Here is a 27,942-nt window from a genome sequence, read left to right on the forward strand (position 1 = left end):
GCAGTGGACGACTTGTTGCGCTGTGGGATATGCTTTGATTACTTCAGCATTGCAATGATCATTCCACAGTGTTCACACAACTGTGAGTACTGAATGTGCTGTGTGTGGGTTTCTTACTCGTGTGGGACTCGTAAGGTGCCATCTGAGTGACAGGTCAGCCCATCCTGCTGTCTGCTGTACCAGCTTCATGGGCACCCACTCTGTGGAAGCAAACACAACACTTATTTCCTTTTCATTGTAAATCTCCACCTCCTGCCCTGTGCTTGACGTGTTTTATGGAGGGTCTGTTGACAGATTGATATTGACTTGGTGGTTGCAGTTTAAACTTACTTGAGTTTAAATGAAAATTACACAGAAACAGCAGTTTTCATAAAAATTGCTGGAGTAGGAGCCAAGGTAAGCAGAGCACTTGTGGCAGGTTGATAGAGGGGCAGTGAGGTCGTTCTCCTCTCTCCTGTGACTTTGTGGGACTGGCTTTGACTCGATTTAGGTGCTTTTATGTCATGTAGATGCACCTTGCCATAGAGGCACACAGCCCTGGCTCTGTATGTCATGTCATACACCTTGCCATAGAGGCACACAGCCCTGCTCTGGAGCTGCTGTCACTTGGAAGATGGGCAGGGGAGTCTGGATCTGGTGGACTAATTTGTGTGGAGTTGGCTGGAGCTGTTGTAGGCAGCTATTTTTTGTCCTTCAGGGCTTTCCTTTAAGTCTGTGTTGTGATTACTGCTGTGCTTCCAGCTAAGCTGGTTTCAGAATCGCTTACTTGCTTAAAAAAGATCCTGTGTGGGGATGTGTGGGGTGTAAATTTGGTGTAGTGATGTGTGGGAGGTAAATTCTGGCATTGCTGACTTTCCTCCTGCCAAGCTTGTTTTGTACCTTTCTTCTCACAACCTTGCTGCTTCCAGTTCAAACTCGAGGGAGTTGGACAGTGACTTGTGTCCCTTCCTTCTGTCACTGCCATTGAGCATCCAGTGGTGGCTCTCAGATTAATTTCACCCCTTGGGATTCTCTTCTGTATTCTGGGTTACCAGTGCTGCAGCTGAGTCTGGTGACTAGTTTGGTAGGTGTGGTGTCACGGGGGGGTTTGGTAGGTTGGTGGAGGTGGATCCTGTGGCACCATTTAATTCTGGGGGTCTGTGAGCTGTTTGTCACCCCGGGAATGTCAGGCGTAGGCAGCTATTTTTTGTCCTTCAGGGTTTTCCTTTCTTTAAGTCTGTGTTGTGATTACTGCTGTGCTTCCAGCTAAGCTGGTTTCAGAATCGCTTACTTGCTTAAAAAAGATCCTGTGTGGGGATGTGTGGGGTGTAAATTTGGTGTATTGATGTGTGGGAGGTAAATTCTGGCATTGCTGACTTTCCTCCTGCCAAGCTTGTTCTGTACCTTTCTTCTCACAACCTTGCTGCTTCCAGTTCAAACTCGAGGGAGTTGGACAGTGACTTGTGTCCCTTCCTTCTGTCACTGCCATTGAGCATCCAGTGGTGGCTCTCAGATTAATTTCACCCCTTGGGATTCTCTTCTGTATTCTGGGTTACCAGTGCTGCAGCTGAGTCTGGTGACTAGTTTGGTAGGTGTGGTGTCACAGGGGGGTTTGGTAGGTAGGTGGAGGTGGATCCTGTGGCACCATTTAATTCTGGGGGTCTGTGACCTGTTTGTCACCCCAGGAATGTCAGGCTGAGACCTGGGCTGCCAGGGGCTGTTTCTCCTGTGGGAAGAGTAGGAGAGAAGGGATTTGGATAGAGAATTGTGGGGCCATTGTTTTCTCTGCCCAGGGCCCAGAGTCAGCCTTTAACACTCCTGCTGGGAGCTTGTGGTTTGTTTTCCTCAGAGAAGCTTCAGTGCCCTGGGCCAGGGACCTGCTGTGGCAGCCTAGGCTGTGAATGGGTTCCTGTTCACTCAGTTAAAATGGATTTCTTTTTTTTATGCCTTCCTCCCCCCATATTACATCTTACTATATATTGGGATTTTTGAGTATTGAGATGGATTTGTGGTTTTAGGTGTTAAATTAGTGCATTAATGCTCCTGTTGCTTTTCTGACTGCTTCACAGAGGGTCTTTGCAATACATCTGCTCAGGTAGCTGGTGCTAAGGGTGTTAAATGCTGAGGCTCTGGCCAGCAGTGATCTAATAAATGAACATCTGTTTTAATGGAGAGTGATGGAACATCTTATATTTTGAATTTTTTATATTTTTCCTGCTCTGGCAGGAGGGTTGGACTCAATGATCTCTGGAGGTCCCTTACAACCCCTAACACTCCACTCTGTGATTCTGTGAAGTGATTATGGAAGCTCATGGGTAATTAGAGAAGGCAGGATAATTTCAGGGATTTCCTGCCACAAAATGAAGCTTATGGCATGTTTCACCAAAGAGCCTTTGAGAGTTTCATCATCATCATCCTCCTGTGGTGATGGCACGACTTGCCTGTCCTGGGAGGCATTAAAGCTTGCTCTCAGTTCCAGTGCTGCCTCCCAGCCCTTTCAGCCTTATCCCTCCACAACAGGTTGGCATTGTTTTGGGAAGGGGAAGGAACACCTGAGAAAAATTTGGGATAGAAATTTTGTCTGGGGCTGTGCAGGAGGATGAAAGTGATCTAACATCAATTGTGCCAAAAAAAAGTGGTGGTGGGGGAGTGAGCAGTGTGAGCATGCTGCTTCTAGTGGTAGGAGCAGTTTCTCTGAGGTTTCTAAGGGTTTCTTGTCTTGTGTTAAAGAAACAAAAGTAAACATATACTTTTGGCAGAGAGATTGAACATTGAAAGATACATGAAATAGGGATTTTTTTTTAGTAGTTTTAATTCTCTGGGCAAACGGTGTCTTTTCAATACTGTGTATTGTGGAATATTTAGCATATATTATAAAAAGAAGGTATATTTGTGAGGCTGCTGTGTTTGGAAGGATGCCTGCTTCAACACTGCCTGTTTCCTTTCTCCAGATTGTTCCCTTTGTATACGCAAGTTTCTGTCCTACAAAACTCAGTGTCCCACGTGCTGTGTGGTAAGTGGTTTTCTTTCCCTCTGCTTGCTTTGTGTTTGTTTGTTGGTGAATCTCAGGACCTCACTGCCCTCTGGATAACGAATTCTGGCCGTGCATGGCCACCTCTCTGTTTGGGGAGCAGCTCTCTGGGCAGTGTGGTGCTGCCACAAGTGGCATTCTCAGCTTGCTCTGAGGGTGGGTCATTATTAGGAGCTGACTCCAAGGCTGTTTTTGATTGAAGAACACAGAATACAATTTATTCTAGGCCTTAATTTTCATCTTAATTCAACTGGGCTTTAGTGAACTCCTCAAAATGTTAGACTGCCTAAAAACAATGAATGGTGCTTCAGGAATATTGGCAAAACAGAAGTAATTTTCTTCTGTGTTTCTAAAGCATGGACCAGACCAGACTTTTCAAGACTGGAAAGCAGATCTATTTGTAGCTTTGCCAGTTTTTAAACCTTCAAACAAGTGCAGACTATCTGATGGAGCACATTTTACTATCTCCTTCTTAAATCACAGGTATTGATATGAGCAAGACTACTACAAGCTTTGTAAAAAAGAAGAGCTGAGAGAGAGATAAACAGAGAGATAAAAATCAGAAATTAAGAAGAATGCACAAAACCATCTCATAATTAATATTTTCATTTTATAATCAGAAGATTCTAACATTTACTTTCATCAGTTTTTGTGCCTTGTTGCTTAAAGATCTTAACACATTCATGGGATCCTTGGGTTGGTTTTTAAAATGATTAGAACCAGCCTACCATAAAGCATTGTTGAAGACTGAGCACACTGGATTTTGTTGCTTTAGCCTCATGCTTCATTTTTATCCATTACCTGTCACCTCTGAGACTTACAGTTCTCAGGCAGTTATTTTAGTCTGAGATATTTTTCAGGAAAAAAAATCTTTGCACTTTATGCATCTTCATTCACACAGCAGTGTAGCAGGGGTAGCTGAGGCACTGAGCCAAGAAATTAATTATTGATCACTTGAACATTTTCTGGGTATTTGTTGTTTTCAGTGCCTGTGGATGTTTGCTGTTTTGTTTGTTTCTCTTTCTTTCTTTTTTTAATAGGCAGTCTCAGAGTCTGACCTGAGGAACAATCGGACGCTAGATGAGCTAGTGAAGAGCTTTAATTCTGCCAGGTACACTGATGTGGGAGTGCTCTCCCTGGGCTGGCAGCTGCAAAGCAAGTGTGGCTGACCTTGTGTGACCAGGCTTTTGTAGGGGAGGGGCAGTGTGAGGACTGAGTGGGAAACATTGCAGTGTCAGAGACAAAGGGTTATGCTTCTGGGGAATTCTTGCCCAAGGCTCCTGTCCACCCAGGTGCTGTGTGCAGGGTGAGTAACCTCAGTTTGGTTTTGCTTCTGGTTAGCTGCTATGTAAGTTACAGTCTCCTACAACATGTAGGAAGTCAGGCACATGTCCAGATTCTATATAATGGTAATAAAGATTTTCTTCTAAGATCCTTCCTATGTGTGCAGGGAAAATTCTGCACAGAAGGATTTTTTTCCAGCACTAATGGTCAACTTGCAAGAGAATTCTCTTGGTGAAGTCACTGGATGGGAAAAACGTAGGTATTGGGGGACCACAGATCTGAGTGTTCCTGGATGAGAGAAGTCATGGAGTATTTTGCTTTCACCTGGGTTTCTTATCTACTTTTCCACTTGTTCATTCATTTTCAGTCTCCTCATTCTTTTGAAAGACAGGGACAACAGAATAAGCATGACTTTGGTAAAAGCTTACCACAGGAGAGACATGACATTTCTTGTGTTCTCTCTCAATTTTTTTCTATTAGAAGCAGCTCAGTGATTTGCTGGGTATTTTTTGGGTATTCCTGTGTCTGTGGGAGACAAATACACTATCATCTCTTTCTCTGAAGTGAACTGGGAGCTTGAAGTCAATGAGATGCTTGGCCTCATATGTAATAGGAAGTACAGTTCTCTTTATGGCTTTGTTTCTTGAGAGAGTTTCTCTGTGATGAAGATCTGATCTTCTGCATGACCACTATTAGACTGAATTGATTTTATTTGAAGAATTGGACATCCTCTGTTCCATTATTTTAGCTTGAACTCTGTCCTTGGTGTTTTCTAGTGATGAATGGATTACTATTTTTTTGGTAAGGTATAATTCTGTAGGGGACAAGTAGTGCTGACGTGGATCCATTATGATATTGAATCGTAAACGTTCATTTTTTGGACTGCTTTAATAGACCAGTATAAATCTTACCAGTCAGAGTGGTTTAATAATATTTCCCTTTGTGACTTGGAGTTCAGTCAATTTCTCAACGCAGAGTTAGATCAATAAGACAAAAACTGTGTGTTGTAACTGTCATTAAATCCTAACAGTGATGCTGGTACAGGAGGAATCTTCTGCCTCCCTTCTCCTCCTCCCCCTAGTTTTGTTTTGACCCTCTCCAAAACAAAGTCCAGGAGTTGATTTTTGAAATCAGGATGGGCAGTGCTCTTTGTGCCATCTTTGTGAACAGTGTCTCTGTCAGCTACAAGGGGGGCAGTGCCTTCAAAAATGAGAAGTGTAAAGCTTTGGGTTGTTTTGAAATGAATTTCATTGTTCTCTAGTAAAGAGTTCATTTTGGTAACAATTGTCAGCTTCTGCATCACCTCTCTAGAAAATGCAGCAGTGGAGATAAGTGTTCTCCATGCAGAAGTAGCTCGTCCTTGCTGAAAGTGATCTGTGCTTCCTTCATACATGGGGAAATGAGTTTTTACTTTGAAGTTTGTACCTGATTTTCCTGATCAGGGTTAGCTGGCAGCTGGTGAGGCAGCTCTGGGCCCTGGAGAGAGCAGGTACTGGTGTTTCTAAGGCTGATTAAGCTTCCAGGAGGAGTGCAGAAGGAATTTCAAGGAGAGCAATTGTCCTCTAGTACTGCTAGGACTGTCCTGGGTGAGCTATTCCTAGGAAGATTCACAACCCCATCTCTTCCCTGGAATTTAGTTCTGTGGAAGCACCAGTTTTCCACCTGCTTGCTTTGCTTCCTGGCTGCTTTGGCAAGGGAGAAGTAAATGGACCATAAACTGGGAATGATGATGGAAGAAACTGGCATTTTTTGGTGGGTCTTGCAGAGCTGAAGCAAAAAAAAAAAAATCATATTTATAGAGTTATTAAAGCACACCTGGAAGGGGAGTGTGCTCATATAGCTGTCCATCTTCAGTTAAAGGAGTGACTCCCTGTCCTGGCCCCAGCCAGGGATGAAAGAGGAGGGGTCACAGAGGAGGACTTGGGTAGTGGTTATAATGGTGCATGTTAGGACTCACTAATCTTTTTGATTGACTTTCAGCCTTTAAAGGGTGCTGCTCGTGCTCTGAAACTGTGACACCCTTACTGCTTTTGTGCCAGGAAGGGAAAATTGTATCTGCTCAAGCCTGTCAGAGCTGTCAGTCTGCCAGTCGTGCCTGTCCAGTCTCTCCCATGGCAGCTGTCAGAGTCTCTGAGCAAGCAGAACTGGAGCAGTTCTCTCTGGCTTTGCAGGAGGGCAGCAGCAGCTGATCAGGTGCTGCTGGAGTGCCCAGGGCTGTGTGAGGAGCTCCAGCTCCCCTCTCTCTGGGGGCCTGGGCTTGGGGCTCTGGTGGCAGGGCCACTAGATGTCATCACGTAGCCAGTCAAGCTGCTCGGCGGGCCCAAAATAATACCACCTTCTGGGAAAAGCAGGTCTGGGACCTTCTCTCCTCTTTTGAATTTAGTACTAGCAGTTTCTGTATTTTCCCACCAAAAAAAAAGGAGGGCATACAGAGATTTCATGTGTGTTTTGGCAAACAAGTTTTCATATTCTCATCCCTTGTGTTCTTTCCATCGATTATGTGCCAAGATAAAACCCCATGGAAAGTTTATTTGTAAGTATTTATCTTTCAATACTAGGAAAAACACTGTATCATTATTTGTGGATGAATGGTGTAGTTAAAGCAACCTTTAATATAAAATTATTGTTAGGATAGCTTTTGGGTTTTGCATTACTTTTCCAGTTTCTCTCTCTGTTTTATACCAGATCATACTTTACTGAGACAACTGTTATTGCAGAATCTGAAATTTCTGTTCAGATTTCTCTGCTCTGGCTGCCTTCATGCAGATGTTCACATCTTGCACGTGAGATGCTCTCCTATTTGGGCAGCCTGGCCTGGCAGCTCTCCCCAGTTCAGAATTCTGTGCTTTCCTCAGGACACGTTGCAGAAGTGCTGAGCTTTGCATTCTGAGCCTTCTGCTGGATGTCTGCTGCCTGCTCCTGCTGGCCACAGAGCTGCTTTCCTCCCTCCAGTGTCTGTGGGGATTGCTCAGCTGTCCCGTGCTTGGGTTGTAGTTTCTCTGAGTCCAGGCCCACCTCTAAACTTGTGCTTTGGCCTGGGAGCTTTCCTGAGGGACAGCCAGACCTCTAAAGCCTCTGTTTTGGAGAATTTCAGGTACTACAAGCTGTACTGTTGTGATACTTCCGAGGAAGAAATGTTGAGAGAAAGATACATCCATCAGTCTGAAACCTGGCAAAAAGATGAACTGATGTGAAGTTTGAATTTTAGGAGTGTTGTCAGCTGGTGTGAACCCGCTGGGAGATACAGTTTAGCTCATGAATCCATGTTGTGGAAAAATAAACAGATGTAACTGGTGGTTACAAACAGTGGGATGTGTTCCTTGCACAGAAGGAGGAGCCCTCAAAAGCAACAGAAGATATACTGAAAAATGAGGGAGCTCAGTTGTGTTCTCTAGCTGAAGGCAAGGAGTATAGGCAGCTGGCTGCTGTTCAGACATTTTTGCCTTTTGGGGCTGTATTGTTCTTTATTTTATGGGAAAACTCAACTGCTGTGATGCCAAATGATTGCATTTATGAATCTGTTTTATGCTGTCTGAGTCAGTTTAGCTGGCTGCAGCACAGGATGCTGGGCTGTTGTGTAAAAAACGTTGTTTAAGAGCCAAAAGAAGAATTCAGTAAGGCTACGTGTTGCCTTTGCTTAGGTGCTTCAGTGGCAGGCTGCCTGTGTGGAAACCTGGGGAGCCTGAGGACATGGAGGGTTTTAACATAACCAAAAGATAAATTTCTTGTTCATCAAGGGAAAAACACGTTAAAAAAAAAAAATGCATCTTTGTTAGAACACTCAGCTGCATCCTTCTGAGGAGTAAAGTTTGCCCAAGTGATTAGGAATAAAATGCAGTGACTGTGTTTGCTTTTGAAGGCAGTGCAGGCTGTGACCCCCTGTGTGTGCCAGGGCTGCTGGGGCTGTAGCCCTCACCTTCGAGCTGAGGAACACCATGCATCTGTCTGCAGTAAGAGGAGCTGCTGTGCCCGATATTGCTGCTCCTGTGGCTTATCAGACCCTTCTGATGGTCCTGGCTGGAATCCCCCGTGTGAAGGGGGTGGGGCAGGGCTGGTGAGGGCCTGGCCGTGCTCCCCCACCAGGCTGATCCCTGGCCAGCAGCAGCCAGGCTGCTCCGTGTATCAGCCCGGGAGCTGCCCTCCTGCAGAGCTGCCCTCCTGCAGGGCAGTGCGTCCCTATCTGGGCATCAGCAGGCAGGAGGACAGAGCTTTGGTGCCACACTTAATTGCACTTGTTTGCACTGCAGGAAGGCAGAGAGTCTTGGGGCAGACGTGGGCTGCCACTGACATGTGGTCCATAATTCCAGAGATCCAGGGAAGGTGGGTTCTGACCCCTGCTCCCAGACACCCACCTGCGGGGCTGGTCGCTCGCCACAAACTCACCTGACTTGTGTGGCTTGCACCAGCTCGTTTTTAAAGGATATATGTGCAGACAGTAAGTATTTAGAGATGAAAAAATCTTTACCATAAAAGACTGACAAGTTTTCCAAGTAGTTACCCAATACTGAAATGCCTTCAGCTGTAAAATCTGAGAGTAGCTGCATTTCAGACTCTTATGGGCCTTGTGTCTATGAAGGTGCTGTAAGAGATGATTTCCTGGCAGTGCACATTCTGTAGGTGCATCACCCACAGTGCCCTCCTCTTTTGTTTTTTTAACAGAGAAGGAATAGTGATTCAAATTATTTCAACTGCTATTCAGCCTTCCCCAGTTAGAGCCCTTGGAAGGTGAGAACCCTCAGCTGTTCTACTTTCACAGGCTTTGTCATCTCAGGTGCAGTGAGTTGTGTCACCATGGAAGCTGTAAAGCCCTGGCATTTAAATAAAGAGCATGCACTTGCTGAGCAATGGCAGTAGTAAAAATCCCAGTGCTTGAGGAAGAAGTTAATGTGTTACAGATGGGAAGGAGCAGGACTCTGTGGTGCTATGGGCTTGTTTGTGGTCTTTTGGGGCCATGCAGTCCTGTCTGAGGGATACCAAGCATCTTGTGCAGTTGTAATTAGCAGTGCTCAGGGCTTTTCTCCTGGAAGAAGTCAACACCATCCTTACTGCCCTGTGCCCTGAGTGCTGAGCTCTGGGCCTGCAGCACAGGCTGGAGAGCTGAGGCACAGCAGCACGTAGGGGACAGTGTGCCTTTCCCAGGAGAGGCTCTTGTGCTCCTTGGTGTCCTCAAAAGCTGTCCCTACTCCTGTCCCTCCCTTCTGCATCACCCTGCTGTAAGGAGAAGTGGAGGGAAGGTCCTCCCTACACCTCTTAGCAAGTGGGGACAGAGTATCTCCTAGAGGTGAACCCATCTCCTCCATTCCTTCTTAGAGAGATGCTGCCATACAAAAAGATGGAAGTCTTAAAGGAAAGCTGTCCCAGCTTGTCAGAGATTGTAGATGGTAACATTTTTTTTGTAATTACTGTTTTTTTGGGGTAGAACCTCTGACAATGCAGCAGGCTGGGGCTTGGCAGGCGGTGGATGAGAGGATGGCAGAGAGTCAGGGAGAAAGCTGAAGAGCCCCTGGCAGCTGTGCAGGCTTCACACTCCTGGAGAGCTCCACCAGGGAATGGTGAGGGGGCTGCCACGGGGTGGTGGGGCAGGGGTTAAAGGTGCACAGGTTAGTGACTGCACGTGTACTTCTGCTGGCTGGAGGATGTGAACTTTGTGACCCTCAGGACTCTTGCTGAAGCACTAGTGGGTAGGAGTGGGATGTGTGGTTTGTCCATTGCCTCTGCCTGTGATGACACAGGAGTGAAAGTGAACCACAAGATGTTGTCTCCCTGCATCCTGCCAAGGGTACAGTCTGTGGCTTAATTTGTCTTAGACTGAGCTGTATGAAATACATGGTAAAGCAGGATTCTGCAAAACACCCTAGGGCAGGAGTAGGAATAAACAGTGTCTGTAAGGTCTCATGCAGCTGCCTGAGTAGGACAACTGTGACTTTGTAATTCTGTGTATTACCCCAAAGCTGAAAGTACTATGAGACAGATAGGAGAAGGAGCCTTCTGCTGCTGCTGTGTTCCTACCAATAAAATACAAGTTCATCTCTTTGAAAAGAGACCTCTGTTTAAATTGGTCGGGACATCTGCTAGCCCTCAGGAGGGTGGGGAGTTCAAGGGGGGTAAAGCATGTGTAGGTGGGGGCTGAGTGTTCTGGTGGAGACTGAAATGGGCTTTTCTTGAGGGTGGTTATGTTCTCCCCTTACTTTATATGAGAAAAGAGTAGAGGGTTTATGCTCTTGGAGTGATCATCGATGAAAAGTGACCAAAATAGTTTGGGCTCCCTGGCAGGGAATCCCCCGGGCTGAGCAGGATGTGGGGGTGTCCTGATGGGGTTCTGCCTAGGGGGTGGGCAGCGAGCAGCTGCTGTGGGGAGCCACAGCAAGGGAGGGCAGAGGAAATACAGCCACACTTTTGGCTGAGCTCTGTGGTTTCAGGAGCCTCTGGCACAGCTGCATGGCGGTGTTTGGAGTACTCTGGTTTGAAAATGGTCACCTACCACCTTCAAGCAAGGGGGAAGACTTCTTGTTTGTTACTGTGTTCCCTGTGATGATTTGAGAGGCGTTTTACTGAATTTGCTAAGTGTAATTTTGTCTGAAATTGGGGAGGATCACTGGAGGGTTTGGCAGAGCGTGGGGAGGCTGAGCTGCGTGTCCTGCCCTGTGGGCTGGCCAAGGCCCAGGGGCTGCGTGCAAGAGAGGGGACAGGGATGGAGGGATGGAGCAAAAGCCACATCTGTTTTCATTCTGGTTTCTTCTCAAGAAAGAGCTGATACTGTCCAACATGGCTAACTGCATGTTGTCTTCTGGATGCTTCCAGACAACAGCTGTTCCAGCTGGTCTTGGACACTCCGCTGGCCTGCAGCAGGCGGTCAGCTGGCAAGAGCTGCAGTAAGAGTCCTGGTCCTCAGCCAGCTCCAGGAGTGCCAGTGATTGACAGGTTCCTGAAAAAGGAAAAAGATTGCACCTTGACAGAGGCAGACGGTCTGGCAGGAGCAGATCAGAAGACTTGCCAAACTGAGCAACACCAGAACCGTTCCAGCAGTTCTGCAGAGGCTGATGGTAAAGACAATGGAGTGGGATCACAAGAGAGTCCTGAGTGCACCCAAAGTCTTGAAAAGCCTTCTACATCTGTGCTGAAAGTAGTTAAGAAAGGTGAGATGCTTAATTTTTGGTTTTGTCCTGTTGTCTTCCTCCAGCTGATGGCTGTGGTGGGGGGCACCCCTCTCGTTTCCATGTGGAGCTCTGCCCTGCACTGGTGCCTCCTGTGCAGCTGGGCCAGGCTGCTGCTCTGCTGAGAGGGAGCCTGGGCTGCTGCCAACCAACTGTGTGGAGCTCCCTGCTTGCAGATTCCTTTGCTTTGAGTAACAACTGTGAAAAACAACAGTTTTGCAACAGAGTTACTCAGTAAATAATGAAGTAATTTTCTCTTCTCCTTCCCCTTGAATGGCTAGACAGACAATCTCAAGGTTCATTTTCCTCTTGTCCCCCTAAGTAACCAGAACAAGGTGGTTTGTAATGTGTGTGTTAGTTGGGGGGTGCACCCACAGTCAAAATGGTCAGTGCTTCAGTTTTATTAATATTCCTACTCATACACTCTCTAGAACAAAGTAATCTGCTTTAGTCTTCTGTAGTTCTAGAGTGTTAAGATTAGTTTCTTTTGAAGCATGAAAATGCCCATTTGTACTAACCAACTACAGCAAAGTGACAGGAGCCTCTTAGTTTTGCCACAATGACAACCATCCCATGGACCCAATTAAAAGCCTGTAACGAAAGACCCTGCAGGAGTTACAGCACTGGTTCTTATTAGTTCATATTTATCTGTTCTTTTGTTTGGCAGTTTATTTAACTGCAACTCTGAAGTTCATATTAATTCATTAGCTGGGTAAATAAAGATGCAATGGAGCCAGAAAAGTAGCCCTGTGAAAATGGCATCAGCTTAGCCAGAAGTTATGTCTCCTAGCTGCATGCAGCAGCCTCACTTGCCTTAGTCATTTAAAACTCATATGAAATTTTACTGCTCATTTATTCTCGAGCAATTGAAACTTCCACTTGCTTACCATTTTATGACCTTATTAATTCCTCGAGCGTGCCTTACATGGGAATTATTTCCACAAATGCAAAGTAGTTGGTCAAACAGTATGAAAGGAGGACTTGAATCGAGGCAATGCTGAAGTGGTTTTGATAAGTATTATTTGTTCCTCTGTTAAGAATTGAAAAGTTAACTTCAAATGCTGTAATAGACTGCTCAAAACTGTTGTGTTAGGTTACTGTTCCAACCTTTTTTTGTTGTTGTTGTTAACCTTTGACTGGAATATGATGTCATGGGAGTCAGGAACTGCAAAGCAGTGTTACCAGATAACTCTCTCAATTCCCACATTTCACAGCATTTTTCATAGGTTGTTTTTTGTTTTGCCTTTTAAATCACACCCGACTTCCTTCATCCTAATACAGAGGATGCCAGTTGAACAATATCTCTCTCATACAATTCATTTAAATTAGCCTTTTGCTTTTGACATAAAATGTTTGTCTCTAGCAGTCACATTAAGTTTCTGGGTTTTGACTGTCTTTACAGATAGTGTTTATAGGTGCTGCTTGAAAATATGGTGCAAGGGGAACTCCGGGGTGTTGGTGAGCCTCACAGAGTCAGGTTCTCTGTGCTAAGGAGTGAGTATGAGGCGTGGCTGGGTGGTAGGATTCCTGTGAGGCTGTCTTAGCCCCTGTTCTGGCAGTCCTGCTGAGAGCCAGAGATTGGGAGTGTCATGTTAATGTGAATAAAGTTTGTGCTGTTCTGTGTTATCAAAATGAAGCAGCTTCCTTGATGTAGGAGTAAAATACTGCAAAAGGGAAAAACATTAGCACAAACACACTCTTCATCCCTCCACAATTAGTTTTTCAGATGAAAGCATTTGCTCTTTGCTGTGATATATGTGATACTAAATTCCTTCTCCCTTGCTTTCAGTGGGTTGTCCTGTTTGTGAAGTTGCTATTCCAGAGCAATACATAAACAAACATCTGGATAGCTGCTTGACAAGGGAAGAGAAGAAGGACAGCCTCAGAAGGTAAGAAACAACTTTAACAGCTTTTATATGCATGTAGCCATTTTTCTGCACTGCTGAAACAAGAAATATTAGTTGATGAGTTACAACATAGTGGATTGAGTTTGCTTCTTGGTTACTTGCTGTATGAATCACTTAAAAACCATTCTATAACCATGATAGTGGTGATTTTCCCCTCTCAAGAAAGTATGTGGATTGCCAGCAGAATTATTTTTTTGGCTTTTAGCAGCAATGTTTTAAAGTATTCAACACAGGGAGTAAAACTTAGTCTGCAGAATTCTCACTGTGTTTCTGCTCACTAGCATTAAAATTCTGTTCTGATAACCCTGACTCCCACTTTTCACTCAGTGTGTGAATTGCTTCCCTCAGTTCAGCTGGGCCACAAGACAATTGCTTCACTAGCTGTCGAGGAAACATAAAATCTGCAGCTCACTCTGCTCTCTGGGGTTCTTTTCGAGTTGCCCCAGTCAAGGCTGTTTCTCCAAGATCTCAGTTTCAGTAAGATGAATGCTTGCCTTTGACTTTATACCTCCACCCCAGAATTTGTCACGGTCACCACATTCACATCAGAGTGGGGATTTCAGTTTGTTTTACTTCCTAGCTCAAGTTCAGGCCATGGTTATTTCTGGCTGATGGGAGTGAGGAACTGGGAGGGACTGTTACTGCGTGTGGCTTAACATCATGCCTGTATTTTCAATTCCTCTGAACCATGAATGAGAAAGTCATTTTATGTGAAAGCTCTTATTTTGCCCAGTCATGCTTAGAATGCAGTCTTTAAGCTGAAGGCCTTTGAAGATACGTAAATGGTAAATTTAATATTGAAATCTGATGTTGCATTTTAATTTTCATTTGGGATGCTTTTAATGTTTTCTCAGCTCTTAATGAATAGAAATAGAAGCCAGATATTTCTTTGGTGTCAAGCCCTGGTCCCTAACAGAATTTTAAATTTTGCTTATTCTATCTAGATGCTTGGATCTTAAGAAAGTATCATGCAAGATACTTCCCCTTGGGGACTGGCTGCTGTGTTAGATGCTGGCTTTTGGGCAATGCATTTATTTGTGGCAGTGTTGTTGGGGTGTCAGTGGCAGCATGTCTCTGGGGCTTCTCTGAGGAGTTCTAGCTCTCTGTATTCTGAAATCAGGAGCACGTGGCATGCTGTGTTAACACTTGAGCAGTATTTCAGCAGAACTGATGGTGCAGCACAGGTGAGTGTGTGTGAAGAACACTGCACTTCTCATGGATGGGGAAAAACACCAACGTTAGGGTTCAAAACTCTCATGAGCTGTTTTCCTGTAGGTGTCTGCTCACAAAGCTGTCATCACTCTTCTAGGGCATGCTGCTGGTGAATTCTAATACACACACATCTTCAGGACTTCAGAGAGATTCAATGAATTTTTATATTTCCCCCCAAAACCTCAAAAGTCTTTTCCTTAAGAATATATTGTGGTAAAGCATCTTTTTTTTTTGCCAGCTATGCTACAGGGGGCTGTATGGGAGTAAATTATATCTGTTGTTGCCTAAGCATTCTTTTTTTCTTTTTAAAACTTTGGAATTTATTTTCAATGTGATAAAAGTGTTGAATACAGTTTTCAGCTGAGTCTCTTGCTTTCCCAGTGCAAAGCTATTAGCTTCTCTGCATTTCAGAGCAATGCAGCTGAACTGCACTTTGCTGCAGGAGGAAAAGTAACTAAGTGGTGTTCTTCTGTAGCTAAGAAATTATTGAAGCTGAAGAAGATGAGGGAGGCAGTGCATGGATTTCAGTGCCATTGTTGGCTAGTTTGAGAGTATTTCATTAAGAGGTGGAGGGAAGACTGAGCGAACTGGTGCAGAAGGAAACTAGGAAACTGTTCTGCTAATTTTAGGTGACAAAAGTTGCAATAGGACTTAAATTTTCTATGGCAATTTCCTGTGATTAAGCTGTTTTCCCTTGCTGTGCCAGGAACGTTGAGTTCTGACATCAGGCAGTGTGGAGGAATAAGTTTTGGGGTTAGGTGTTATTAATCTGAGAGCTCTATTAATTCTCTTCAGTGTCACTTTCTGTATTACTGAACTACCCTTCTGTTAGTTTGGGACTGCAGATTTGCTCTCAGCTACACGACCATCTTTCCTGAAATCATTTTTCCAGAAAACTGAAAAATCTAATGCAAGTTTTGGCTTACACTTTTCATGCTTTTAAAACATCACCAGCTGACTCAGGACACGGCCAGTGCTTGGGTGGGAAACCTGTGTTTCAGCAGTCTGAATTCAGTACACTTCCTTTTGGATGCAGAGGGAATGTGAGGCTAGATCCTAATCCTAACAAAGGTGATCAGTACTGGGTGCTGGTGTCATTTCTGATGTAGGTACAGAAAACTGGGCCACAGTAGTTGTTACAGGAGTAGCATTCACATCGTTTCCTGAAAAGAGTCAGGCCAGACCTGTTGTTTTCTGTGTGTTTGAAACTTTCTTTGTAGATAGAGAAAGTGTTCTGGCTTCCTAGAGCTGTTCCACTGGTGATACACTCTGCAATTGCTGCTGTATCTGTCACAACTGGAATGATTCTTTGGGGCATTCCTTACCCAGAGTGGGTGAAATACCCTCTCAAAATGTAAACCGCTGTTTTGATTTTTGTTGGAGCATTCATTTTACAAGTTGGCTTCCTTTTCCTTTTGCAGTTCTGGTCACAAAAGGAAGCCCATGTCTAAAATTGTTTACAACTTGCTGTCTGACCGTGACTTGAAGAGGAAGCTGAAGGAACATGGTCTGTCCACCCGAGGGACCCGCCAGCAGCTCGTCAGGCGGCACCAGGACTTCGTGCACCTGTACAATGCTCAGTGTGATGCTCTGCATCCCAAATCTGGTGAGCTGGGAATTCTAGGAAAGTTGTTACCATCACAGACTATTTGGGGTGTATTTCTCTTTCTCTGAGTTCTTGGAGTAGGAATAAGGCTGGTTTGAATATTTGGGAAAACTGAAGCTGGAAGAATTTATCTTTTATAAATAAGATTAATAAAAAAAAACAAAAAGGAAGTTTAATGAAAACCAGAAATGGGGGGAAATACTTTGGAAGTATCCAGCAAGGATGTAATTTGTTGAAATTCTTTGATACTTCCTAGTTTACTAACCCTGTTCTGAAAAATGTTCTGTGTTTTTACTGACTTTGTATTTTAATGAGTGACTCCAAATTAGAGTCCGAGGCTTTTAGTCAAAAAATTGGAAATACCTGAGGTTCTTAGTAGGTGACTGGATTGTTTTTTTCTTTTTTTCTGAATTTATCTTCCTTTTATACTGAGACTTTTATATTTTTATTTGATTTAATTTCAAAATTATATTTCTTTATTGGAGTTGATAGGTAAGGGTAGAATGAATTCAAAAAGTGTTAATACTTTGCTGGAGTTTGTATCAATTTAGGTGTTTGGCCTTTGAGAAGGCTGCCAAGTCTGAACACATCAAAACCCACTTAATTCATTAGTTCTCATTGAACAAATTTGGCAGTGTAGGGGACCATTTATTTCTAATGCATATTAAAAGCTCAGCAGTTAACTCCATGCACGTGTGGTTTTCTGTGTGATCAGATGGTCAGAAATGCTGAATATCCACAGCTTCCACTGTGGCACTTCAAAAATAAAGTATGTTTTGGTTGTTTAACTCCTTTATTGAACAGGCAGAACGACCAGATATGGTGCTTTTTGAAAAATAAAAGTCAGTCACTGGGGACTTTAATTATGAATTTGGCAGCTAAACTTTAGGCTCCTACTTTTTGAAATCCTGATTTCACTTGCCAGCTTTTGGTGTGAGTTCTAGGAGCAGGTATGTGAGAGAAGTGAGTTTACAGCCAGTGCTGTTTGCTCTTTGAGTTTGCTCCTTTAACCATGTTAAGAACGTGGCTGAGCAGGTTAACTCTTCCTCAGATCTGGCTCTGCACCTCCTTGTAAAAGGTGAATTATTAAACTCATGCTTAAGATGCAGTCGTGCATTTTTCAGTGGTAGCAGTGAGCCTCAGGTCACTATAACCCACACAGCTGAGCTCTGAGAACACAGGGGTGCCCTGTTTCCTGGATTTTGCTTAAACCAGTTTTGAACAGGTTTTATTCCTTCACAGCTTAATGATGATTTATTCTCTGGCTACTTTACTGTCTAGTGCAAGTGTTTGTTTTAATAATCACCCATGGCTACCTAGTAGCTCTGTGAAAATGATTAAGTGTAGCAACAGATTTGTCAAAGTAAATGTTAAAATAAATGGTGCAGGGCCCTGGATAGCTCTAGTTTTAGTTAGAATGTTAACAAACACAGTGATGTCTGTTTATGCTTTTGAGGTGTCTGACTTAATCGTTAGAGTAGGTTGTAATTCATCTTTGGACTTTGGGTTTTGAACATAAGCCTGCAGACAGTCTTGCCTTTCCTTGGAGGTGAAAGATAAACAGAAATGTCATTATTTTGTCTTCTGCTGAAAGATACTTTTATAAACTGGGAATTGTGTGTGCCACAGAAACATTGTTGTGTGCTGGAGGCAGATTCAAAGACTCCAGATTCCCATGGGTGTAAGGGGGGCAGTGAGGGCAGGGCCAGGGGGTGGCTGACGTCCTGCGGCTTGCCCGTGCTCAGAGTTCTCACTGCTGGAGAGCTAATGCCTGTTTGTCACTGTGATTTCAATCTGTGGTAGTTTCATTCAATGCTGTTAGGTCTTTTTATTTACTGGCTCCTGGTTTAGTGATCCCTTTCTTGTATTTTCAAACAGTTTCAGAGATTGTTAAAGAGCTGGAGAAGAATGAGAAGATTCGGGTTCAGCTTGAGTTTAACAAGCCCAGTGAAAATGTAAGCCAGTTATCTTTGTTCTCAAGGAGGGGGATAGCTGAGAGAAACTGCAGAGTCAGCACTGAACGTGTGTGCCTGTCTCTTTATTATGAGAATTCCCAGATTCCCAGGTTGGGTGTTGGAATTTGCATATACCATCTTAGAAACAACATGATTTTCTCATACTGCTCATTTTTCAGGGATAGTTCTTGGTGTACTGTGGATGTTTCTATACCCAAATGGTTTAAGTAGGAGTGTGTTTTTCTATTGCAATAAAAACTCTTGAGAAATATTCCCCTTGGTTATAGTGGAGGATTTTGACCCTCCATGGCAGCGTTGTGGGGAATATTCTTCCTAGAATTCTCCAGGATTTAGCTAGCAAATTCCCCGCTTCCGTATCAGCAGCAGTCCCTGTGCTTTTCCCATGACATATGAGACTTCTGTGACTTTTGGAGCATGTTTTTTGCACAGTGTTAGGAAATACTTTATGGTCCACACATGCTGGGTGTTATATGGGGTGACTTGGCTTAGTCCTGTTGACTTTGTGAAAGCAAGGCAAGGCAGCATGTGTAGGTACTTTAAATACAGATTACTGCCTGTGGATGAGCTGGTGGGGGCAAACAGACAGCTGATCATCTTCCAGTTTTAAGCCTCTAGCTTTAAAGTATGCAACTCTATAATCTTTTTGTTTCTGTAAATAAACGTTTGTGTGATTTCTGTAGAGCTTGACCTTCACAAAGGATCAGACAGAGGAAGAAATAGATGAGATCCACGCTGACTATCGTAAGTGATATGCAAGTTTCATTTCATTTTGCTTTTCAAGTCACCTTCTTTTCCATTGTACTCAAACATACACACAATTTATGCTGTTCATGGCTGTGCTTCCCCATCCTCTCATGGAATAGGTCAAAGCTGGAGTGCAGAGTGACATGAAGTGACGAGTAAAGTAGCCATGGTACTATAGATTTAATATGGATTTCTACAACACTTCATGGCTGCATGTTTCCTCAACTGTGTGCTTTTTACACTTCTACAGTTGTCAAAGTGGCCCTTACTGCTAAAAAGTATGTTTTAGCTGAGTCCCAAATCCTTTTTTCATATTTTGTACTGTGATTCTCAAACCATCCAGGGTTTCACAGTGCTCCTCACACTCACTCCCTTTGTCCCCTTCCACAAGCACTCACATTCTCTCCTCTCCTTCCTGCATCCCTTTTTACTCCTGTCCAGCCCTGAGATTTTTTTGTGACCTCTTACAAAGAATACTCTGCCCATTTGGTTGGCCTCTTCCCCTCCATCCTCTGCAGGCAACTGGGATTCAGTGCAAACTGGGTGATTTTTTTTTTTCCTCTGTCTTTGTTGTTAGAGTTTGTTTCATTTTTGGCACTGTGGCCCCTCTGTGCACAAGACCAGTGCCTGTGTTGGCTGTGAAACTGCTTCTGCCCTGACAGAGTAACAGCAATTGTTTCAGGAAGCATAACTGGAATAAATGCTTCAGGAAGAGCTATAGTCCAATGGTACAACTTTGCTGGTGTGGTTTTGGATGTTTTTTCAACAGAGAAATGATTCCTGCTTACCTTGGCCCTGGGAAAGCACACTGTTTGAAACTGTCTCTGCTTGAGCTTGAGAGTGGTGTTTCCTCTCTCCATGGAGCTGTCTAACCACCTCCCTGGCTGGGTTAGAAGCACACAGGCTTGTGAGAGCTAAAGAGGGCAAGACTTGTGTCCTGTGGTAGTAGTTGAGTACAGAAATGGTTGATGTAAACTGACTGTTCCAGACAATTTCCTTTCCCTTCTTTGTGCACTTGTACATCAGCTCTTAAATACCATTACTTTGCACTTAGCTCCCTAGTGGTGTTTTATTGTTCAGAATTTCTTCCCTGTTGTTTCCCACTCATTTCACTTCACCTGCTCTCTGCTCCCACCTGCAAACATGAGAGTTAGCCAAGAAATGTTAGAACAAATTCAATGAAAATTAAGCTTTCTCTGCTTTCAGCCACAGAGGAGTAACATGATGAAGGGACAACTTGTTCTGATTATACTTAAGGGTGTATTTAAATCTGCAATATGGTCATATTTCCTCTCTTTCCTTGCATTGCTTCAGGCATATAAATTATTCCATAATGCAGCTAGATTTAGACTTGTTGATTTTAGATGGGTTACTGTGAAGACTAAATAAGCACCTAAATCTTTAGTAAATTTTTCCCTTGCTTTTTGTTGCTGTTCCTGAGAATATATGCTGTTGGTTTTGTTGGTTGTTTTTTTTAGTACATGAACTGTTTATGGCTTTTACTCTTACTCATTCTCTAATTCCAAGTAACTGGGTAATAATTACTCCTGCACCACACAGAAATCTCTAGAAATAAAATGAAAAATAAAAACCTCAAACAAAAAGTGAAACAACTGAAAAAGTATGAATCCCAAATTGGGTATTTTTGTCTTGTCCATGTTGTAGAGCAAGAAGATACTAAGTGCTGTCTTAATTTCCCAAACCCAGGTATTTTGTTGCATTTCTATTGTTAAATGGATATGGCTTCAACCCAGCAAGATCTCCAGGTGAATAAATTAGCCTCAAGCAGCTTAATTGAACATTTAAAAGTCTTAAAAAAAAAAAAAGGGGGAAAAGGAGAAGATAGAAAAAAAATTTAATGGAATATATGTTTTTAAAATTAATAAAAGTGATGACCAAAGAGGTAAATGTTAACTAGTGTCAGCAAATTATCTCCCATAAAAGCAATAAAGAAGAAGTAATAAGTATGAAAAAAACCCTATTCATTAAAAGTAGAGGACAGTTAGAGATGAAAGGAATTTTTATCAGATGCCAGTTTTTCACTGTAGCACAGATGGACTTTTAGAAGCTTTATTATACGATGAAGGTTTTTTTTTAACTGCCAGCACTTGTACCCTCGGTCCCTATTTCCCAGCTGGATTAATGAATTAATTAACTCTGGCAGAAGTTCTGAATAAAAACATCCAACCACATACTTCTTGTTCTGCCTCCCTATGGAGCACCCAACACACTGGAGTGGTGTAACAGCTGGGTTGAAAAGCAAAATAAAGCAGCTGTGATAAAAGAGGGTTTTTTATTCCTTATCTCTTGGTCTCCCAGACTCCTGACAAATTGCACATTACACTCTTGGTGTGGGCTTTGCTTTTTCTGCATGTGAAGTGTATTTGAAATAGCAGTTAATATTTTGGCTGGGTGAACCCAAGGGTGGTTTGTGTGTTAGCTGGAAGCTCTGCTGGAGCAGCTGCTGGTGCCTGAAAGGTACAACTGAACTCACTGTCCTTCTGCTCCTGGGCAGCTCGGGGACACCCTCAGCCCGGTGTCCACCTCCATCTGCTTCTCTTATGGCCAGGCCTCTACTCAAAGAGTTAAAAAATCTACAGGAAAAGAAATACATTCATTTAAGTAATGCATTCTGTTGCTTTCTCTGAATATAAATCTTTTAATTCACAGTGTTATTCAGAGGCTTGCTGATTTATGTCTTGTGCTTTAAATATTGGTAATGATATCTGTGGTTGGTTTATTATCGAAACGCCTGTAGTTCTGTGAAGTGTGCCTGGTATGGCCTTTCAGCACAGAGGTGATTTACAGTGCCTCTGAACAGGGCCTTGCTTTGCCAGGACATTTCTCCCTTGCTTGAAAAGCTTTGTAGTTAAACCATAAAACAAAACAACAAAAAATAGTGATGCTGGAGAAGCTGAAGCGCCAGAGGAGTTACGTAATGCGAGCGCAGCGCTCCAGGCACAGGCATCTGGGGCAGGAGCTCTTCTTCTTAGGGGAGCTGTTGACCTTATGTGGTGTTTTCAGCTGCCCGGGGAGAGGTTGTTGGTGCCAGTGTGTCCCCTCCGTGGGGCAGGGCTCGGTGGGTCTCACTCTGCATCCCTGCTCCATGGGTGTGGCAGGACGGGATCCGGGCGGCTGCTCCCGGGGGCTGCCCGCTCCCTGGGGTGCCAGCTGTGCCCAGAGGGTGCTGGGGCCAGGCAGGGCTGGGAGGAGAGATGTGCTCTGCTGGAGGAGGAGGTCAGGGTGCCTGTGGGGGAAGCCAGGCCCTGCTGCTGGGCTGGGATCAGGAGGGACAGGAGTGTGTGCTGGGCAGGAAGGGAGGGAGATGGGGAACTGCTGGTGCACACGCCCGTGGTTTGGAAGCCTGGGGAGTGCCTGTGCCACAGCTCTGGGGAGGGTTGGGGATGTTCCTTCCTCTCCCCAGCCTGCAGAGGAAGAAGGAGGTCGTGCAGAGACTGATTTGACAAAAGCAGACAAAATGGAAAACTGAGGAGGGAGTTCTTTGTTTCAGCTGGGCTCAAAGCTGGTTCCAAGCGCCCCGATTCCCCAGGACATTTGCTTTGCTGTCACCAGGTAGACATTGCTCTGGGTGCTCGTGGGGTGGCTGTGGAGCTGGCGTGTGCACCCTTGGTGCCAGGGGTGCCTGGCTGGGCTGGCTGCATGTGCCAGGACAGGCCAGGGCTGTGGTGCCAGCGGGCAGGGTGGGAGGTGGCCCAGTTAGCCCATAGCCAGCCCTCTGCTCTCATTTCACCTGCAGCTTCCTGGTCACTTTTCTGCCCATCCTCTGTGCTGGGGTTTCATAGAATCACAGACTGGTTTGGGTGGGAAGGGACCTTTCAAGGTCATTTAGTCCACTCCCCCTGCAGGGAGTAGGGGCATCCTCAACTAAAGCAGGTTGCTCAGAGCCCTGGCCAACCTCACCTGGGGTGTTTCCAAGGATGGGACATCCTCCTCTCGTTTGTCCTGAGGATTCTCTCTTGCTTCTCTGCCCATCCTCTGTACTGGGGTTTATCCCAGTCTTCCCCACAAGACTCGGGCTGAGAGATGGGGTTTTGGGGTGTGCTGGAGCTCTGGAGCCTCCGCAGGCTGGTTGTGTGCAGCCCAGAGGAAGGTGTGTGTGCTTCACCTCCTCGTGCTGCTACAGGCAGTTGCTCTGCACTGAGAATGTTTTGGTGCATGTTGTGCCTTGCTGCCACTGGCACACACAACATTTTGCATGCTTTTACCATAGGCTAACAAATAGGCTAAAGGTTTTAGAAAGAGGAGAGATTTAGACTAGATAGAAGGAAGAAATTATTGATTCTGAAGTTGGTGAGCCCCTGGCCCAGGCTGCCCAGAGAGGTGGTCGCTGCCCCATCCCTGGCACCATCCCAGGGGAGGTTGGCCGGGGCTCTGAGCACCCTGCTCTAGCTGGGGATGTCCCTGTCCCTGCAGGGGTTGGACTAAATAACCTTTAAATGTCCCTTCCAACCCAAACCAGTCTGTGATTCTATGATTTGTGTCAAAACGACAAATCTGTTTCTCAGAGCAACACGATGTTAAAAGTCCTTCCAATAAAGGCAGTTGATGTTTGCTGCCTTCACTGTAACATATCAATATAAAGCCAGGTGTGCAGAGTGACTCAAGCTGTCAGAGGTGTGGGGAGCTGCAGTGCAGTCTGCTGTTTGGGTGGGAGGGGGAGTGTTCTGCAGGGACAGGAGCAGGTTCCCTTCGAGCCCAGCCAGGGTCAGGTACTGCCTGTCTGAGGACACCCAGTATTTTCCCAGCCTTGGAGTAAAGAATCTAAAGTATCTAAACTAAAAAACAACCCTGCTGCAAATACCAGAGGATTGCTTAGAACATAGCAAGTGATTGGAAGTGCAAAGAGTATGCCAAGGAGCAATTAACTGTGATTTAGAGGACTGGAATCAAAACAATGTTATAAGCGTTGCACAGAAGCTTTTGATGTTTCTTTACTGTAGCAGTAAATTATTTTTGTTGTTTTTTGGGAAAAACCCAAATCAGCTTTGCAAGGATTCACAGAGTAGCTGTGAGATTCCACTCTCCCCCTCCCTGAGGAGTGCTCCAGGCAGGACCTGGAACTGAACCATGCGAGCAGGAGCACTGGCCAGCTGCTGCCGGGGCCCTGGCGGGCTTGGTGCCCTGGCTGCAGGGGCCAGTGCTGTCACAGTGCTGACTGCCATGCTTAACAAGTTCAGGGGGAAAAGAAGAACCAGCAAACACAGTTCTCCTGTGCAAAAATGAACTTTTCACCTGTGCAAGTTCTGCCTGTAACTCCCTAAAAGCACAGACCCAGATTTGGGTCGTTAATAGGCTATGGAAGTACCGCAGTGATGAGTTGGCTTTCACTCGCTGTAACAAAAATGTTTCTAATTCAGTACTTTGTGTTTATTTCTGTTCACATCCTTTTTGCTTCTGGTGGCATACCTTAGGAGTGCTGGGGCAGTGATTGGTAACGCTGTGTTACATTTCAGGAAACAAACACAGAAGTGAATTTCAGTTGTTGGTGGAGCAAGTAAATAATCGGTGGAAGAAAAGCGGCAGGAGGAAAACAGAAAGTGCTGAGCACAAAGAAGTTGTCACTGTCAAAGAACTGCCAGTGGCCACAGGTTAGTAATGCTGTTTAATTTAGTCCCCCTCTTTGATCCACGCTCATAAATGGGAGTTCCCCAGAGAAATGTTCTTTCCTGCCATTGTTCTTCTACAGTCCTTTAGGGGGGGAAAAGCAGGAAAATCAAACAGACCCTAAAAAGACTGACTGCCATTGGTTTTAGTTTGATACAGACAACTCATAATAAATATGACTGTTTTAGTGGGACTGTTTATAGATGTGCTTTATTTCAATTAGCTGGTTGAAATGGGATCTTAGGTTCCAGCTCAGATCTGTTTGCTGAGCGTGGGCGTGTGACAGGCTGCCCCTGAGAGGCAGAGGAGGATGGGTGTCACTCCCTGCCTCCAGCTCTCCCTGTGGATGGTGTGATGGGGAGTCAGTACCTGGGGACTGCAGAGGGGTGTGTGTGGGCTGGAACAAGTATTTATTTGTCCTGAGGTTGAAGCAATAAGATACTTTGGCTTCCTTTAGACTGTTTATACAGTAGGTTGCCTTTTTTTTTAAATCTTGCCTCGATTTGTTTCTGTACTTCAACAGAGTAAAAAGTGGGAATGCACAACTGCAGTTCCTCAGGACTTTATGAGTTAGGAACAACATCTAGCACATGTCTGTAATCCTCACTACCTGCAGCATCAAAGACAACCCCACGTGTGCTCTTCACTTGTTCCCTACAGGCTGGTTCTGCCTCATTCGTTGTACGTTACAGGTTGCCTTGGCACAGTATGTGTCTTTGAACTTGTAATTTAGAAGAGCATTCCTCAGCCTAATAGAACTTGTAGAGTTATAATCTAGTTAAGGTTCTGATTTTTAGAGAGAATTCTATTGACTAGAATTGGATGTGCTGTTGTCTGTATCAAAAATTATGGCAGTTTAGTTCACACTGGCTCTCACAAATCATAGAGTGGCTTAGGGTGGAAGGGACCCTGGAGAGCATCTCATCCAAATCCAAGTCTGTGTTCTCTTGAGTTGAGCTGAACTAATCTTTGGCTGTCTCCTGCACTGTCTCCCCTAGCAGAGCTCTCAAGAGTGAAAATAAAAGAAAACACCAGTACAATAGTATGAGTTTTATCCTTATCGTGTCGTGCAGACCTCGATGCAGCACATAATCCTTCCCATGCCCAGGGGGAAAATTAAGGAATCTCAAGGATAAAGTTTATCTTGTTTGACATCCTTTACAGTGATGTTCCCTCCTACAGCAGAGACAGAAGCAATGTGTTGTTAGGTAATGGGATCACAGACTCTGAAACACTGATTTCTAGCCATGCTCTGTGGAGAGGTCGACTGCTATGAGTTACTGGGTTTCTGTCTTGTGTGAGCTCTTCCTCTGTGCACTGAGCAGCAGACTTTGAGAAGCTGAAGTAAAGCCCTTTAGTTTTTCCAAAAGAGTGCTCAGGTAGAAAATAACTTTTATTGGGTGTATCACCCTGTATCATGTTGAATTAAGTACATGATACCACCTCATACAGTTCTGGCAAACCTGCACAGTTTTCATTGGGCTTTTTGGGCACTGAGCTTTCAGTAATCTTTGAAATTTCAGTTTCTAGTTATGTGCCAAAGGTCTGCATCTGGTCAACTGTTTGTAAACCATTTAAAAAATAAATCAAAACAAAAACTTGATTTATGGGTGAAGGAACAGATGCTTCAAGGCTGTTTCCTCAGTGTTCCTTATTAACAGCAATTACCTTTTAATTAAACTGGGAGTTATAATAGTGAAAGGAAGAAAACCAGCAGTGCTTCCATGACTTGGCATTTGAAAGCACAGCTGCTGAGAAGAGCAAAGGCTTTGTGTGCATTCCTTACCCACTTTATTTGGTTTCTCATGGAAGTGGTAGAACTGTACAGAACTAAAACATACATTTGGTTGGTTGGTTTGATTTTGGAGGGGGTGTGTGTGTGTTTTGTTTGTTTGTTTTTTAATCCCTTCATATCTCCAGTTGTCTTCTCCTGTGGTGTTGGTTGGCGTAACTTAAAACTCTATGAAATCTCTTTAGATTTCTTTGAAAATCTCTTTAGATATCTCTGAAAATCTCTTTGAATTTCCATATTTAAACATAAAGTGTTTGATTTCCTGTCTTTGTTTTATAACATTTAACCATAGGCTTTTGCTTTGTCTTGGGAAGCTCTAATAAGAATGCGATAAATATTCGTGATCCATCTCTTATGGGTTGCATTATTGCACAAGGCCTCTGCTATTTTTACTCTCTTAATTTCAGAGTGATGTTTCATTAGCTGGCCAACTGACTCACCACAATCTGCTGGTTGTCCTCAACAGACACACACACGCTCCTGATATTGAATTATGTGTTTTAGCAGAAGTGAAAGGGCAAGCTGTAGCTGAAGTGAAAGGCTCTCTACCTCCTCCACACTCTCATTACAGTTGTGTTTGGCCATTTCTGTCAAAATGATTTCTGCAAGGATAGAAACATCACAGTGGTCTGAGCAGGAAGGTGGCTGGGTTCCTGAGGGGGACAGGGCACTTCTGTGAATGGCCACACTGAGGATTGTTAATGAGACTCTGTGGCTTTAATGCCCTGTGCCACTTTCTAGTTAAATAACTAATTTTAAAATATTTGTGGGTATGGCATAAGAGTGGTTTATCTGTATGTAACATACTTTCTAGTCTATACTTGTGTTCTCTTTGGAGGTATCTTTTCAGAGAACCCTTCACCTTTTTATAGGTTGCAAATTAGATTTAAAATTGTCAATTTGACACAAAAATAATGGAATGGTTTTTACAATTTCTCTGTGCTGTCTAGAAATTATTTTTCCTATTAAAAAAAGGAAAAAATCACTTCTCTAGATTGACATAATCTTTCTTAGATGTGTAAGGAGACAAACTGTAATGGTTCTGCTATTGAAAACAAGGCTGCTACCTCAGTCTGTACAGCTCCAAAGCTCTCAAGCAGTCTCGTGCAGTGGATGAAGAGAATTGGTAGCAAGAAGCAGGGGAGTGTTTGCTAATTTCTGACATGAACATCTCATGACACACGACAAATATCCTTACCCTTTATTTCTCTCTTGCTTGTGCTTGAAACCTGTAAGGAGGAAACGTTTCTGTTTCAGTCTCTGGTTCTCAGAAGGTGGGGAGTGTTTTCTTTTTTACTCTGCAGGAAGAGAAATGAAACCTTAAAAACTGCCAGAGTTTTGGGAAGCAAGTAAGTGGGAATGAGGTGTGGGTATTTAAATGTTTATTACTTAGTTTTTTCTTAAAATCTATCTCCAGCCTGCAAAATTCAGGCAGTAGTGTTTTGCTTTGTCATCCTTGCTAATCTCTGCCTTTCTTCTGGTAGAAGGCAGGGAAGAGCATGACACAGCTGCTGGCCCTGGAGAAGCCCAGGTGCTCCAGACAGAAACTCCTGATGGCAGAAGTGAACCTCCTTCCCTGGAGGAAGGCCAGAGATCAGCCTCTCCTGCCTTCTCACTGTCATCAACAAGCAG

At 44.2% G+C, this 27,942-nt stretch overlaps 1 protein-coding gene across 1 annotated transcript; it reads left to right on the plus strand.

Moving 5' to 3' along the window:
• On the plus strand, nt 1-27,942 carry RAD18 (RAD18 E3 ubiquitin protein ligase; the record flags this gene model as incomplete). Its single annotated transcript, XM_008937119.1, has 11 exons — nt 1-82; nt 2,931-2,992; nt 4,051-4,121; nt 11,096-11,430; nt 13,238-13,337; nt 15,989-16,173; nt 18,052-18,128; nt 18,830-18,890; nt 24,368-24,502; nt 26,387-26,389; nt 27,795-27,942. Coding segments are annotated over 11 exons (1,259 nt in total), but the record flags the coding sequence as incomplete, so codon positions are not given.

Source organism: Merops nubicus, unplaced genomic scaffold, assembly GCF_000691845.1.
Source record: "Merops nubicus isolate BGI_N331 unplaced genomic scaffold, ASM69184v1 scaffold24893, whole genome shotgun sequence".
NCBI lineage: Eukaryota > Metazoa > Chordata > Aves > Coraciiformes > Meropidae > Merops > Merops nubicus.